This window comes from Ciconia boyciana, chromosome 6 (genome assembly GCF_034638445.1).
Source record: "Ciconia boyciana chromosome 6, ASM3463844v1, whole genome shotgun sequence".
NCBI classification, from domain to species: Eukaryota; Metazoa; Chordata; class Aves; order Ciconiiformes; family Ciconiidae; genus Ciconia; species Ciconia boyciana.
Window position 1 is genome coordinate 18328428 of NC_132939.1, and position 14762 is coordinate 18343189.

General features: G+C 52.0%; 2 protein-coding genes across 5 annotated transcripts in view; one reads left to right on the forward strand and one right to left on the reverse strand.

The window, feature by feature from the left end:
• The window catches only part of TSPAN32 (tetraspanin 32), a 33580-nt gene extending 29266 nt beyond the window's left edge, over positions 1-4314 (reverse strand). For 3 of the 4 annotated variants that reach the window (XM_072864635.1, XM_072864633.1, XM_072864632.1), the window contains exons 1-3: positions 4177-4314; positions 1989-2103; positions 558-655 (exon numbers count right to left, since the gene is read on the reverse strand). In XM_072864635.1, the coding sequence (XP_072720736.1) occupies positions 558-655; positions 1989-2103; positions 4177-4242 (279 nt within the window). In that variant the 5' untranslated portion in view covers positions 4243-4314. The remainder of the gene's footprint in view (positions 1-557; positions 656-1988; positions 2104-4176) is intronic. The other variant, XM_072864634.1, reaches the window with a different exon arrangement.
• A 7992-nt stretch (positions 4315-12306) lies between these two features.
• Positions 12307-13075, forward strand: ASCL2 (achaete-scute family bHLH transcription factor 2). The gene is made up of 2 exons (XM_072865613.1): positions 12307-12833; positions 12939-13075. Exon 1 carries the CDS (start codon positions 12307-12309, stop codon positions 12820-12822), a length of 516 nt encoding a protein of 171 aa, XP_072721714.1. The 3' UTR covers positions 12823-12833; positions 12939-13075.
• Positions 13076-14762: the final 1687 nt, after the last annotated feature.

Consider the following 14762-nt stretch of genomic DNA (forward strand, 5'->3'; position numbering starts at 1 on the left):
TTGTGGTACCCTTCTGCCTTCTCCTTGGAGGCTGAAACTGAGGGTCCAGCCCAAAGCCCCCGTGCCTGCTGCAATGCTTTATACACCCTGCACCATCACTGTGGTGGATGTTTGCAGTGAGGGGGGAAAGAGGGAGGCTAACTTTGCTGTCACAAGTCAGAGGAACAACGTGGGACTCAAAATCGCACTGCTAAGATTTTCCCACACAAACCACGTGTTGACTTGGTGAGAAAAAAAAAAATGCTGGGAATCGTCATCACTGCAATTGCTTTGGCAGAAAAACACCTCCCTTTGACCCTTCTCTGAAAGCTGCATACACAGCACCTTGGCAAAAGAAACAAGGTGCAGAAGGATGCAGTCCTCAGCTGGAAGAGCTCTGCAAGGTCATGCCTTTTACAAAAATGTCCCCTTGCAGCACAGGGTGGAGCAACAGGACATCCTTCCCCAGGCATGCATGCTCCTGGGCACAAGGCAAAACAGCCCCCAGCACCACATTTTAAGGGTATCAGCCCAAGGTTACAAAAAGCCCCTCCCAGGCAGTCCCTCCTGATACGCACCATGGCGGTGAGGCACTGCGATTCCCGCACCGTGGCAGCAGAGCTCAGCAGGGCTGCGAGGATCAGAGTCATGCTGAGGCAGATCCCAAAGTAGAAAGCTGGAAGGAAGTCGGACATGGGAGCTGCGGTCAGACACCAAGACTTTGGGGCTAACAGAGGCCTGGTCTGATGCTTTCGCCCAGAGAGGGGCCAAAAAGTGCATTTTGGGGAGCTCGTCCAAGAGGACCATGTTGCCAAACTGAAATTGTTTTATAATTTATTCAGTACCCCCCATCTGTGTATGCTTTGCTTGTCCAGCAGGGCTCTAAACCTCTGAGTGGTTCCCACAGCTCCAGCAGAGCGAAGCACCCTAAAAGGGTGTCTGTCCACCCAACAGACCACAAGCTGTCAATAATTTCAGTGCTCCGATAAGGATCCCCCTGAATGGGGGGTGCTGATGCGCAGCAGCTGTCCCATGGCCCCTATCAGGACTTCATGCACTGCTAATCTGGTGCAACACTTGCCCTCCGGTTTCCTCCTGGCTAAGGCAGGGTCACAGCCGGTACCCCAGGGTAGGGCTCAGGGACCACAGCGCTGCGAAGGGCTTTGCAACCTTCACTCAGGGCTAACCGTCCAAAGACGTAACACTTGCAAGCAAAGCAAGTGGAAACATCGCTGGAGAGGGGTGGCTGGGAAGGGAGAGCCTGCAAGGCTGCATTAAGTCCAATCTATATAGTCCCTGGTGTGTGTGGGAAAGGGGGAGGGCTGTACCTTAGCTTTGGACTAACATGGGTTTTACACCGGCCTTGTTAAACTGAAGTTGAGAACCAGGATCTAGAGAGGGTAAGAGCATGTTTAAGCCCAGAGTATAGCTTGGGAGAAGAAGCAGATCCAAGTGCAGCAGAGGCAAGCAAAGTATTTTAGTGTCTAGGCTGTTCTCATCTCTTTGCTCTAGCCTTGTACCCAAGACTCAGTTTATATTTCTCCCTTGTGTAGGGAAAAAACCCTACATTTCCTCCAAAAATAGGTGTTTCCATGCATTTCTCCTCCCAGCTTCAATTTTCTATGCTCTGCTACAACGCCTGTAACAGTCCCTCTTCCCACACTCCCAGGGCCCTTCCAGCCCCACTGCACCTTTAGGTCTGTCTTTGGCTGACCCCCGCCCCGTGCTTTCACTGCAGAACAGGGAAAGGATGGGGAGACAGTGAATAGAGGGACAGGAGCAAATGCAGCAGCACCTGAGCACCCTGGGCTCCCACAACACCCTTCAGTGCCAGGCATGTGGGTCTGATACAGAAAAAAGTGTCTGTGGGACTGCATTAGCTCTAGTGAATCCTCCAAAAGCCAGCCCGTCTCCTTCTGTGATGCCTCTGCATTTCCTTTGACTGCTCTGGGGGATTTTGCAGCTCCTGGGTTCACCAAAGGTCTCGCTGGGATGCGACCGCAACGTACCTGCGTGGTGGATGACCCTGTAGGAGTTGCTCTCCAGGGAAATGTCACTGATGAGGGTGAAATGGAGCCCGTAGTGGGTGACTGTGCTCAGTGTGGCAATGGACAACCCCAGCAGCTGGAAAAGAAGGTTTTTAGGAAGGGATTGACAAGGCAGCAGCCCCTGCTGAGTGCACACAAAGCCAAAGCTTTGCGTGTATCTGGATACTCCTGAGCCCCATGCAGATGCAGACAGCCTGTCCATCCAAAGACCACTGCATGTACCCCAAAATGCACATAAAAGGACAAACCCTGGACACTTAAACATACTAAAGCTCTGTTTCTCTCTTGCAGAATGAGTGTGTGTGACTCCATGCTGCCTGCAGTGTCTTGGCCACTGTATGTGGATGAAATTCCCACCACGTGAAGAAAGCCTAGAGGATCGATGCTCTTGCAGCACACTCATGCAGTCCCACACAGCTCTGCAGGGTACGCACGTGCAGTTATGAGGGCTCCCAGCTTCAAGAGTAGTTTTGGGCTGGGATGGTGTTCTCTGCTTTGCTCTTCGCACTGCTAGTCCTGTTGCCTGCTGTTGGCTGTATTTCCTATTGTAGAGTGCAAAGAGCTGGGTGTTGTACTACTCTAAGTAATCCGTGCTGGTTTCTGTCTCCGCAACATGTTGCTGGGCCATCCATGTTTCTGTCCCATCCCTGACAGCACTGGTATGCCTAAGGCACAGGGTGACTACCAGCATGTTGCCCTCTGTGTTGCCCAGAGCAAGTCCAGGTGATGGAGAGGGAACATTTCTGATGGCACCTGGCTCTAGGGGAGGGGTCCTTGCAGCATGACTGGTGGCAGAGCTGGGACAGAGGCACCGCCAGCGGGACAGTTAAAAACAGCTCCAACTCTAGTGTAATGAACCTAGAAATACAAGATGTGAGGCCACTCCTAGGTCCCAAGATAAGGTTTCAGCATTTTGTGCCTTTACAATACGGAAACACAAGGCAGCTATCCCTGTGTCAAAAGTGAGTCTGGTGTCAACATAATCGCCACTGTATGACATTTTCTTCCAGAGTAGACTAATAGCTTTTGCTGGAGAGTTATAGTTTCAGAGAGTAAATACATCCAAACTGTAGCATTTTCTGCTTATAAATAACCCCATTTGTGGCACCTACTGATCCTTCATGTTGTGCATTACTGCATATCTCGATCCACGCCCAGCAAAATGCTAAGTGCAACACTGTTAGCTCAGATTTCTGAGAAACACCAGTCTAAAATCCTCCCAACAGCAATAACATGATTCTTGCCATCCACAGCGACTGTACCTTAGCATCTTCCCTAAACACATTTGGCACCAATCCTCCTTTGATTTTCTCCAAATGACATATTCTGCTGTTTGGAAGAGAGAACAACGTACAGCCACTACAGCCAGCGGCCCTGAAATGTTGAAATTTGGACAAACTATAAATTTCACGTGTGGCCCAAAATAGGGCATCACTTCTTAATTACACTCTTTCCAAGCCACCAACCCTCTTTGAACTGAATACAGATTATTATTATTTTTTAAGCTTGCAAGTTTTGATGAAAAGGCAACAAGCACATACTTGAAAAACATCCATGAGAAGCGTTCCCAAGTTTCCACTATTTCCCATCAGCTCTAACAGCAGATGTCAAGAAGCTCCCCTTGAATTTGCTTCAAAAGGTGATTAAAAGGCTCCCTAGAATTGCTTTCGCTTTGCGGTGCAGATCCACAGGTTGCTCACATACACTTCCATCGAAGTCCTGCAGTTTCCTGCCCTCACCGATCCCACCTGCAGCTGAGCACCCACCCAGCAACAAGTGTGACTGTAGCAGGTCCATCCTCCCTCTTTTGCTCCAAGGAGACAGAAGCAAATATATTTTTGCTGAAAACCACCCATTCTGCTGGCAGCGACCTTTCCTTTCTCCTTCAAGGCAGCCGCCGGGTTGTGAAAGAGCTGCAGCAGCATGACAGCCCTGAGAAACCAGAAGTCTATCAGCGGAGGGGGGGCGATGCTGGCGGCCGGTGATAACCACCCAGGCGCAACGATAACTCAGGCAGTTGGCTTTCCTTGCCCTCCGCCCGCGAAAAACCGAACGTGGGAAAACCTGACCCTCTCCGAGCAGGAATGGGAAAGGCAACAGTTCACCTTGCCCCAATTTTGCAGAGATCCCCCCAAACTTGCGTGCTCACCATGACACAGAGGCTGGTCACCAGCAGCTGGCACTTGGTGGTCCTCATCCTGCACCTCAGTCCCATGGCTGCTTGTCCTCAGAGAGAGCTGGCAGTTGGTCCCTCCAGCTCTTGATAAAGCCTGGGTTTCCACCAAAGGGAGGCATGGCCACAGCGGGGCCTCTCGGGAAGTGTAGTCCCCACCACATGCCGATGCACCTCCTCCTGCCCAATTATTAAATCCTGTTTAGAGCAGCTGCCTTCTGCCTGGGCTCTTGGTGGGCTGCCATCAGCTCCGACACGCAGCCAGCTAGGAAAGGAGGAAAAGCATACAGAAAAACAGCCTTTCATGGAGTTTGGAGTAAAGCTCCTTAAAAAAATTTTTGGAACTGTTCAATCAAGAGTCAGTATCAAAATACTCTGTTTGTCGCTTTCACTGGGACACAGTTTTGCGTAATGAACATTGTCACTAACTATTTTTTTAAAATCTGCATAAAAAGTATCTTGGGAAAAAGTTTAGGAAAATGTTATTTAGAAAAAAATAACCTGTTGTTTAAAGAAGACATCAAAACCCCCAAACAGATCTGCATAAGAGTCTTCCCTCCACGTTTAAAAACCACCACACAGCAATAACCTTTGCCTGAGACTCTATCAAAACTTTTATTTGCAGATGAGGGAAAAAAATCCCTTTGGTAGTATTTTATTCAGGAAAATGGCTATATGTAAATATAACCCCCTGCTCAGGAGACCCTCGCCATCCATGGATATTTTGACTCCCTCCTTTCCCCTCTCTTAGCACTGAAGACCCCATGGACCCATGGCTACAGAAGACGCAGGTGACTTGTGCTCTTCAAAACCAGCTGCCTGCTGGATGCATATTTCCTGAAAGTAAATCGCAAAGAAGCCTCAAGAACAATCTGGCCAAAGGGAGACTGAATGACCAAGTGCCTTAATCATCCCTAGTTTCAGAGCTAGACTCGTGGAAAAGAGGTGAAATGGAGTAATGGAAAATAGCCGCACTCTCCCCCAGGTGGCAAAGAATGGGAGGAAAAAGGTAAAACCATCCCATGTCAGTAACTGTAGCTACGGGAAAATTACAAAGAAGAAAGAGGAGGGGAATGAAAAAAGGAAGGAAGATGCATTTTGTAGAGCAAAGAGAAGCAAGAGAAAGTGAGTTGCACAAAGCCATGAGCACAGGAAAAAGCATGACATGATTTTCTGACTACATCACTAGCTTTCTTGCAAGCTTTCTTGCAAAACACCTTCGTTGCAACCTCCCGAGACACCAATGAGAGCTGCCACAGCCGTTTCCAAAAAGAGGTATCCCCCATGGCTCATGGGTCCCTGCCCTGGTGGGGCTCACTGATACCCAGCAGGAGACACAGATGTACCCATGTGCACACAGAGCTTCCTACTCCAGCCACCAGCTGGAAACCATCTGAGAAAGACCAACAGATGGACAGCAGGGAAGGAGAGCAGTGGGGAGAGGACTACAGAGAGAGGGCAACAGGCTGGGGAGGCAGCTGATGACCAGCCACACATGTCCAGGAGCAGGAACCAGATGCCATCTGTAGCAGCGCAGACCCCCCGGGGACAGGAGTACAGCTGCAAAGTGACCGTGTCCACATGGTCCCCACCATGTGCCAGGTGGGGAAAGTGCCTTATAAAACACTGTGGTGGAGTTAGGACTGCATCCCAACACAGAGCTGTTAGCACCCACCATTTCTTCTGGCGCTACAGGACAGACGGTTGTGTTCTCACCTGCGTTTCAAGGGGAATGACCACCAAAGGGGCGCGGGTATAAAGGCAGCAGGGTTGGTCCACAGGTGGAGTTACAGGTTAAAGTTACAGGAGGGGTTGCAAGAAGGTATGAAGCAAAGCTCTGTGTGTAAAACCAGCTACAGAAGCCCGACCAAGAGCGACGGAGAGCTAGAAGCGAGGGCGCAGCCGTGGTGCACACCATGAGCACACCTGGAGCCTGTTTACAGCAAGGGACATGAGAAAAACCATGCAGCCCATCTTCGTTTTCCCCTAAACCCCAGTTTCCTTCCCCAACCCCAAACGCACGCTACTGGAGACCTGTGCAAAGGCACATCTCACACTAGAGGTCCCCACAGGCCAGCAGAAACCCTTCTGAAGGGAACTGATGGGCAGTTCCCTTCCCAGCTCCACAAAGGTCTCCTCTGTCCGTACAGGAGCCCCGCACCTCACTGCAGGACCACCTGAGAGGTCACAAAATCATCTACACCCCTTGGAAGTGCTCCTAGTCTCTCCACAAAAGATGCTCTACCTCCTTTTTTCTCCAGCCATAAAAACAGGCACCTTCACTGCCTCACCAAGCTCTCAAAGCACGTCTGTAACTTTAAACACCTGGGTTTAAACAGATGTTTCCTCTGGTTTGGTTGTGAATGCCTATTCCTGGTAGTTTGCCGATGTCCTCTGATGCTTCAGATGCTTCTCCCACCGCCAGTGCTCGGTGCTCTGCCTTTGTGCCTGCTCCCTCGATTACCTGCTCCAGCACTGCACTGGATTTGGGGGCGGAGGCATTTTCTGCTGTTTCTCTTTCCTCCATCTTACTCTTTATCCCATATAGGTATGGCTTGAAAGATTTCTCTTTGGGGCAGAAAATGTGAATTTCTAACATCAGCAAGTAATAAAGAGCAAAAGAAGTTACTCCCTCCCCCAAAAGAAAGTCAATTGTAGGAGCATTAGTAGACCTGGGGCATTAAGAGGTTGGGCTGTGATTGAAGCAAGCACATTCGGCACATGCAAGAGCACTACTGAAGTGAGCGCAGAGGGAGCATGCGTGCTTATCTTACCTGTGGCAGCCAAAAGGGGGTCTTTACAATACTTCACTTTCTCCAGGATTAAGTTTCCTCTGGGTGCCATGTCACTGGTATATGCTTGCCTCAGCAGCTCCCTACCCAGGGAGCCCTGGTGAGAAGGAGGGTGTCCCCCCAGCCCCATCCCAGCAGGAAGAGAGGCAGGGCTGGAGGCACACTGGGGAACCATCCTCACAGCCGGTGTGCAAGCTGGACGGCAGCGTGGCTTTCTGGGCAAGAGTCGGACTCCTGCCCACCCTGGCAGGTTTTATCAGTTGATCCTCTTTGCAAGAACACAACTTATCGCTCCCAAATGTGGTGCAAAACCACAAGGTGACCACAGCTCCCGCCTGCGGCTTCCTCCCTTATCTCTGCTTATCAGCCAGAGCATGGAAAGAGGGTAGGGAGGCTGAAAATACCCCAGGGATCCCAGGTGCCCTCTTTCTCTAGCCTTGTGGCAGCTTGCAGCCTTCTGTTAGGCTGTGAAAATACATACCGGCATCCTCAGCTGCACGGGTGTCGGAAGGAAGTGCCACCTCGTCCAGAAGGAAAGGATTTATGTAAAAAAGGGAACAAAGCCAGATCATATTTTTTGCAGACCTAAAAACCTCTAACCCTCTTCCGAGCTGGAGGGAAAAACTGCCCACACTGTCAGATGGACATCCTAAAAGAGCTGAGGGATTTGATGCATGGGGTGAACTTGGGAGACTAAACATAAAAGGAGGAGAAGAGGCTGAATTCATGCTAGTGCTTTCTCGCCGTCCACTTTTCTGGCTCTCTCTCCATCGGTGCAGCCCCCAGTGAAGCAACAGCAGCACCCCAGCCCCAGCTGCTTGAACTCCAGCCAGGCACTAGGTAAGAGAAACCTCCCCCTTGGCTTTGGGGTGCTGCTGCTCGTGCTCCCATGAAAGGATGGGCTGGAGGCAGGGGAGAGGAGGTTGCCCTAGGAGGCAAAACTAGACCCGTCGTCCAGGCAGGACACATCTGTGACAGATCCCTGCCACCTCTCAGGAGCCTCCTCCTTTACCAGCCCACACCACCGTTAGGGAAAATACCTCTCCTCCATGGTAGAAAATAGCTCAAAATGTGGCAGATTTATAAGTGTCACTGGCTCAGCCCATTCGGTCCCTCAGCTACTGCCCGTAACACGGCTATATTCACCCTAGAGCTCGCTTGTAAATAAAACATGCCCATATCAAACCGCACCAAAGCTGTATGAATGACAGGAAGCCAGGGAGACCTCACACCCCACGTCTGCCTTCCCGGGCGCATCACAAGGATGCATTGTAAAGGCTGCTTAGCATTCATATAGCACATATAGCACAATCAAAGCTAAAAATCAACTTTTAAACCCGGGGCTGTCTCTTTTCAAGAAGGGAAGGACAGGAGAAAAGGGGGAGGTGCTGGGCTTTGACAAGCTTCAGATGCACCATACATCTCCGCTGCGAATGGAAACAAGGCTGGCCGGAGGCTGCCTTGGAAAAAACAAAACCGGAGAGAAATCATAAAATCTCCAAATGACTTTTTTATTTATTATTATTTCCAAAGCGTGTCTCAGAAATCCTCCAGTGATTCCCAGGCATTTTGAAATTAACTGTAGGTGAGCAAAAAATGTGTCAGAAGAGTTATTAAAAAAAGTTCATCAAGCCCAAGAAATCTAACATTTGGAAAGAGTGTAAGCTGAAGACAGGGAGTTCCCTTCAAAGAATAAACTCAAATAGACTTCTTTCTCCCCCAAAAGTGAAACAAGTGTACTCATAGCTCTAAACCACACCCCCCCAATTAAACTAAATTATTTTTTCTTTTCCACATGGTATCTAATGGCAAACCATAACTGCCTGGGAGCCAGCTGTGCTGGTGATAGACCTAAAGACACAACTCTAGCCCTGCTCCCAGCAAAACCAGTGCGAGCAGAGCCCAGCCTGGCAAGCAAGGATTCACCTGCTCACCAGAGAGAATGGGGCTGCTTGACTGCCCCTCACCATTTATTTCTGTCATTTGCTCTCTCAAGCCTTATCACAAAGGGACCTCTATTGCTTTCCACTGAGGTCCAGAAAGTTTTGGCAAAAAACTTTCTCAGAAGCTCACGTCAGCTGCCCGTAACGCACAGGTCATGGTGGGACTCACCCAGCGCCTCGTCTGCCGTGTTCCCACCGACACATGTGCCAACTCAGGTGGCAGCGTTTTGCCCTCACCTTTGGCAGACGCAAGAAATAACACGTACCGTCAGGGCTTGGAGGCCCTTCACGGCAGAGTTACCCTCTCTCCGAGCAGAGTTCGCCCACCTTGCACCACGCTGGTCGAAGCCACACAGGGCTACGAGGTGTCCACACCAACCATGTATTTATCACTTTTGCCTTACCTGTGCCAGGAGAGGAGCATTTCCTCTCCCCGCCCTCTGGGGATGGGTAGCACATCGCTGGATGCTCTCTCTCCCCAGATTACGATCAGGAAGTTGATTGTGAACACAGACAGTGTTTAATGATGTCTTGTTCTACTGGATCTTACATAGTCATTAACTTTATAAAGAGATTTCAAATAAGATTACATTTCTCAGAGTAGAGATATACCTACCTTCCTTCAGACTATCAGGAAACCAGCTGTATTGTTAAGAAAGCGTAAGCAGTTGCTTTGTGCTGCGCTCAGGCCCAGACCCAGCAGCCACATCTGGCTGGAAACACACGTCGCGATCAGCAGCCCTGAAGCCCATTTGGATAAGTTAAGTTAGTTACCGAGCTGAGCGCGGAATCACTGGGGCTGGAGGCTGCACGCTCTCCCTTGAGACTGGATTTACTGATGTTTGAACTGTGTTATTAATGAAAGAAAAATCCCTGTAGTTATTTTTGCATGATAAAAATCCAGTTATTACTCTTGAGCGTGGCTCTTTGATACAGAAGGTTTTCTCTTGAAAAGCTTCAAAGACAGCAGCTTCCTCTTTCCTGTGAGAAAGGCTTGCATCAGAAATTAAAGATGGGGTAATAAAAGAACATCGATATTACTTCATTGCAGTAATGCCCTTTCTGCCTAAGCCACTATTGCTAGTGAGCACAAGGGAAGCCCCCTGCGCCTGCCAAGACAGCTTTGCAGGTGCTGAAGACAAGCCCCAGTATTACATGGCTTGGGCTGAGGAAGTGATCCTGTGACTGCTCGTGCACACAAGCACGTTTATACGCACAAGCAGCTCCCCTGCGCTTCCCAGGAACCCACCAGGCAAAACACTCCCAAACCCTTCAGAAGAGCCGTGCAGCTGCTCACCATTTTTCCCCCAGGTCTACGGCATAGCCAAGAACGTCTCGAAAGCCACTGAATTTGGGTGCTAAGCCTGATGGGTGCTTGAGTGGGATTACCAGAAATGTGAAGCACTCACAGGCCCCTTCCTGTCACTTCCAGGAATTTCAGTCCGGCTGCCTGTGATGCTGCAGCAGGGCTCGCTCCTTCAACCTGCTGCCATTGCAACCGATCCCTGGGAAAAATGTTTCTCTTCCAACATGGTGGAGCCTTGCTGCTCCCTAAATACCCCACACAGGTACAAAAAAGCCCCTTCTGTGTCACATCTAGAAATCATGGATGGCTCTTTGTATTAGTTTTGTATTAGTTTTGTATTAGTATACTGTTTTTGGCTTAGGTACACCCTAGGAGCAGCACCAGAGCGGTTCAGGCTAGCCAGAGCGGTTCAGGCTAGTCTCACTGGCACCTATCTGTGCGGTGACGGCTCTGCCGCAGGCACGCACACGTTCTTGCCACCAAGTTGTTGCCAGAGACGCTGGCTTTGAGCATCTTCCTGAGAAGGGGTTATGCTCCCTGCCAAAAAATGAAGCCCCGTAACTGAACTGCCTGAAACCTCCCTGCCTGCACACCTCTGGGTGGAGGGAGACCCTGCAGAAGGCAATTAGCACTTCTCTAATTAACAGCTGCTGCAGACCCTCGAGTGGATGAGCACCCTCCACCTCCTGCCGACAGTCATGCTGAGGGGCTGCATGAGCACCAGCTTGGCAGCTGGCACAGGGGACAAGGCAGAAAGAGCCTGAGCTGACCCCACCGAAGCTAGTGAAAGGGTCTGTCGGAGGTGGGTTAGCATCACACTGGTTTGGTTTGTTTTTTAGGGCTGGGCAGGAGCAAGGCCCCAAGGACAGCACAGCTTGCAAGCTGTGCTGAAGCCAAGAGCGGACCGCAGTCCCTGGGCAGTGGGTGCATGTAGCACCCCCTCCACCCACCCTGTTTATTTAGCAAAACACCGTGCAAGTTATTTCTCACCACAAGCTCCTGGCATACCGAGAAGCAGCTCCTTTGTCCTCGCCATTAAATTCAGCTACTGAAAGCACCTTACCCTGCTGCTCTTCCCCCCGGAGCTGGAAGCAAGGCTTGCTGGACGGACAGCCAAGCAGGGTTGCTTGCCACGGCAAAGGGAAGCCAGGGTGCAACCGCCGAGCCACAAAATCTTTGCATTTTTCTTCTCCTCTCCATGCCTTTATCCTTGAAACTCTCATTTAAGCCTGGAAAGTCGGCCTGCGGAGAACGGCCTTTGTAAGGGGACTCACGCAACTGCTATAAATTTTTTTTTTTTGTACATGTAACGAAGCAGAGTCCCGGTGTATCCCTTCGCTTTGCAAAACGAACGCCAGCCGGCAGCCAGGTGCCCGCACCGCTCCGACGCCGGTGTTTGATGGCAGGGCTGCTTCCACTCGCCGCTCCGCGGGGAAAGCCCCGCGGGGTCAGCCGCGCTCCCGGCGCCGCCGCCTTCTTCCCCGACTCTGTCACCCACGCGGGGAACGGCACATCTGAAGGGACAGGCCCGGGGCTGGCACCGCACCGGGGGCAGGGGGAGCCGGTGTGCGGGGGGGAGGCGGGGCGAGAATAATCATAAAAACTGAAGGAGAAGAACGTATTAAAAATAAAGAAATGGGAGCGGCGATTAAAGGCGAAAGCTGCAAAGCGAGGGCAGGGCGCGCACCCCCGTTCTGGCGGGCGGGGCGGCCGCGGCGGGGCAGGGGGAAGCGGGCTTTGCCGGGGCTGGCGGCGCCACGCGCCGGGCGCGCAGGGGCGGGGCGCGCGCGGGGAGGGCGGGCGGGGGCGCGGCGGCGGCGGCGGGCGCGCGTGGCGCGGCGTGCGCGGCGCGTGCGGCCGGCGGGGGCTCGCGAGCGGCGGCGGCGCGTTGATAAGGGCCGTCCGGCGGCGGCGCCCGCCGCAGAGGCGCGGAGCGGCGGCGGGGACGAACGCCCCCGCGCTGCCCGCCCCTGTTCCTTCTCTGCCCTTCGAATTCAGCTCTTCCTTTTTTTAAAAAAATTTTTTTGGCGCGCTTTCCGCCAGCCGCCGCCGTGGCCGCCCGGCGATGAACGGCGGGGCCCTGCCGCCGCTGCCCCCCGCCGCCCCCCGCGGCCGCCGGCGGCCTGCCTCCCCCGAGCTGCTGCGCTGCAAGCGCCGCCTGGCCTTCGCCGCCCTGCCGGGCACCGGAGCGGCGGCGGCGGCCGCCGTGGCCCGTCGTAACGAGCGGGAGCGCAACCGCGTGCGGCTGGTCAACCTGGGCTTCGCCGCCCTCCGCCAGCACGTCCCGCACGGCGCCGCCAGCAAGAAGATGAGCAAGGTGGAGACCCTCCGCTCCGCCGTCGAGTACATCCGCGCCTTGCAGCGGCTCCTCGACGAGCACGACGCCGCCGCCGCCTTCCCCGACGGCCGCGGGCGGGCGGCCGTCGGGGAGGGCGGCGGCGGCTACTCCTCCGCTTCGCCCTCCTTCGCCTCCTCCGTGCCCGGCTCGCCTTGCTCCTCCGAGGAGAGCGGCTACGACGCGGCGCTCAGCCCCCAGGACCGGGAGCTGCTGGACTTCACCAGCTGGCTCGGGAGCTACTGACCCGGCGGGAGGTGAGGGGGGAGCCGGCGGGGAGGGGGGTGCCGCTTCCCCCGTCCCCCGGCGCTCGGGGGAGCGGGGCACGTACCCATCGGGGCTCTCTGCAAATCTCTCCGCAGCCGCGCTCAGCCTGCAGTACCTCAGCGCCCTCGCTCTCCGCAGCAGCCAGCATCCCCCCCAAAATACTCACACCACCACCACCCCTCCCCGGCGGGACCCCGCTGGCTGCTTTCCTCGCCGGCTGCTTTCCTCGCCGGGTTCACCCGTCGTCTTCGGGCTGCGGAAAGTGCAATGGTGTAAATGACTGGCGGGGCTCCGCTACCTGCTCCGGGGCAGCGGCTCCACCTGCCCTCCCGGAGCTGCCGACGGAGAGAGGAGGCCCGAGCGACCCCACTTCCCCCCACGGCTGCTTTCTGGTGTTGCTTTGGAGGGGTGGAAAAAAAAGAAATTAAAAACACTTGATGCTTCCTTGTTTCTGGAGGGGGAGGGAATTTTTTATCATCTCAGATTCTATTTTATATGTAACTTGAACTGCCTGTGGGAACACTGGTGTATGAAGACTTATTTTTGTACAAGAAACCTTAGAGAAAAAGGGTGAGGCAATGGGTCTATTTTTAGCAAGTCCTATTCCCTTGTTCTTGAACACTGCCAGCTAGAATGTTTTGGGAACATACACGGTTTAGATAAAAAGGTTTTTTTTTTTCCCTCTCCAAACACTTTAGTAAAAGGCTGTAAAGTTATGTTTTATCTTAATATGGTGTCCGAGTTTGCCTGGTGTGAAGGTCCACTTCTCTGAAAACTGAAGTTTTTTTTTTTTAAAAAAAAATGTATTGAAGGCATTTTTGTATGCACTTGCTAGGATTTCTTAAGTTGTACATATGCAGTTTTTAAAAGAGTATCATATTTTATGTAAATTGACTTTATAAATAAAAATCTATTTATAAATGGCTTCGGGGCTGTAAGATGCATGTGTTTGCCAGAAATGCCCAAAGTAACTTCTGTCCGAGGAGGTGGGAGAGGGGAGTAACAAGTGATAGAGCAGAGAGGCAGTTCTCCTAGACCAGGTTTCACATGCAGAAGGGAATAAGGCATAGCATAACCTCCAGGCTTGCTTTTTTTTCCCCATTCAAGTTTTATGAACTCAGCACTTGGTGCAAGTACTGCAGAGATGATGTACGAGGACATGCAGAGGTATATATGAGACAGGGCAGGTTAAGTGCTGATAACTCCTTTCCAGGGCATGCAGAAGGTGCTGCAGGCTGTGCCGCCCTTGCCTACGGTGATGGGAGAGTCAGGGGATGGTAAAGAGGGAGCAGGTATCTGAAGTTTGTTTGTCCTGGCAGCTACTCTCAGCAGTTAAGTTGGTGTTCCTTTATTCAGGGGACCTGCATCTCTGAGAACAGTGTTGTCATTTAAGACCCACATGTTAACAACAGTGCCCCAGTCTGACCTACTCAACTTCAGCTGCATGTACATACACTTTATCTAAAGGCAATAAGCAAACATGAATTGCCCCTTAGAAACTATTGTCAGAGACTCCTAAGCATTGTCCATTACTTTTGGGCTCATGCTGAAGACCTGCTTCAGTAGAGGTGAGCCAGAGCTGAGATGGATTGCTGTGAAACAAAACACAGTGATGATGGCATGAAAAACTACAGCAGAGGCTGTTACTTCCCTTAAGTAGCTTTAGTGAATGTTACTAGTCAAATGGAGCAAAATGGGCTGGCCTATAGAATATGCTGAGCAAACACAAAGTGGAAAGGGTTATTAAAATTGACCTACTTTGCAGGGACTGTGTGTATCATCTCTCTGCTGTGTTAGTACTGGGAAGGTAGACATTTTCAGGAGTATGATCACTCAGCAGTCCCAAATTCAGTAATTGCAGCAGGTGCTCTGTAATCCAGATCTATAGTATTATTCCACATACATGATTCCATTTGAAG